This window comes from Nothoprocta perdicaria, unplaced genomic scaffold (assembly GCF_003342845.1).
Source record: "Nothoprocta perdicaria isolate Ctin4 unplaced genomic scaffold, notPer1 scaffold_30, whole genome shotgun sequence".
Taxonomy (NCBI): domain Eukaryota; kingdom Metazoa; phylum Chordata; class Aves; order Tinamiformes; family Tinamidae; genus Nothoprocta; species Nothoprocta perdicaria.
Genome location: NW_020455533.1, coordinates 3,452,142 through 3,453,343, shown reverse-complemented (window position 1 = coordinate 3,453,343; position 1,202 = coordinate 3,452,142). Strand labels below are relative to the sequence as shown.

The 1,202-nt window shown below is 51.8% G+C and overlaps 1 protein-coding gene across 2 annotated transcripts in view; it reads right to left on the bottom strand.

Moving 5' to 3' along the window:
- The window catches only part of WFDC1 (WAP four-disulfide core domain 1), a 12,580-nt gene extending 12,008 nt beyond the window's left edge, over positions 1-572 (bottom strand). For both annotated transcript variants that reach the window (XM_026042432.1, XM_026042433.1), the window contains exon 1: positions 293-572. In XM_026042432.1, the coding sequence (XP_025898217.1) occupies positions 293-439 (147 nt within the window). In that variant the 5' untranslated portion in view covers positions 440-572. The remainder of the gene's footprint in view (positions 1-292) is intronic.
- Between the last annotated feature and the right edge of the window lie 630 nt (positions 573-1,202).

Sequence of the window (1,202 nt, the reverse complement as noted above, 5' to 3'; positions counted from 1 at the left end):
CCTTCCCTTCCCTTCCCTTCCCTTCCCTTCCCTTCCCTTCCCTTCCCTTCCTTTTCCACAAGGGTTGCAAAGCCAGCGCACTCCTCGCTCGCTGCAGCCTCCCTTCAGCTCCAATTTTCCCCGTGCAGCAGCTAGGTGGCAAAAGTTTAGTCTGGGAAACAGTGCAACCCTACTACAAAGGGATTGACGGTGGATTTTATTCTAAAAATGATGAATTAGATGTAACGAAAACCCTCCCGTTCACAGCAAACACCCCCGGCTCCCCCAAACCACCCCGCTGCTGGCTACTCACATCATATTTTTCCGTCATTTTCAGATGGAGAGCACGTTTCCAGAGAGTCCTTGCACAGCCCAAGTCTGGGAGCAAAATTAACAGGCACAAGGCTGCAGCGATGAACTTTTTGCAGAAATGCATCTGTGACAGTGCCCTGGGATCCATTTTCCCCGTGAGTGATGAGAGAAGGAGTTTTCCAGGATCCAGGCGGCTCGGAGCCTTGGCAGGGAGGGAGGGAGACGGAGCGGGAGGGAGAGCGAGGGCTGATCGCCGGAGAGAGCCACTTTTTGCTGCACAGCTTCTGGAAAGAGAAAGGAAAAAAAAAAAAAAAGAAAAAAATAATAAAAAGGAGCCCCAAGCAGAAGTCAGAGCTGCCGTTGAACTTCCTCACTCCAAGTTAGATCAGGTTCTCGGCTCACATGTTCACACAAAGCACATGCTCTCCTCGAACGATAGATGGAAAGATTATTTGGGGAGATTATTTTTAGACCTTTGTTCCCAACATCTGGCATCCTCGGCGAGCCCCATTGAAAGCCAAGGCGTGGGATCGGATGACAGCTGCCGCAGGGGGAAGCGAAGGTCTCCGAGGGGTGGGCTGGCAGCTTCCCGCAAACCGCTCGCCAGAACTTCCCGAGCCCCTCGGGGCTCCCTTTGTGCACTTCCCGCTGCGCCTGGAGCTACGGGTTCGGATCGTGTTTTGACAAAGTGATAACTTCATCTGAAGACTGCTTGAAGGAAGTTATTTAAAGACATGATAAACAGGCAGCAGCTTTATTTAAACCAAGCCGGCGTGAACTTGCTGCAAGTGATTTCGAAGAAGGAGAAGATGTGGCCATTAGGGAAAACGAACCCTGTAAGCATGGGTGGGGAACAGGGAAGGAAGGTGCCTTGGAAAGGACGTGACCGAATGGAAAGCGAGGAAGGGGAC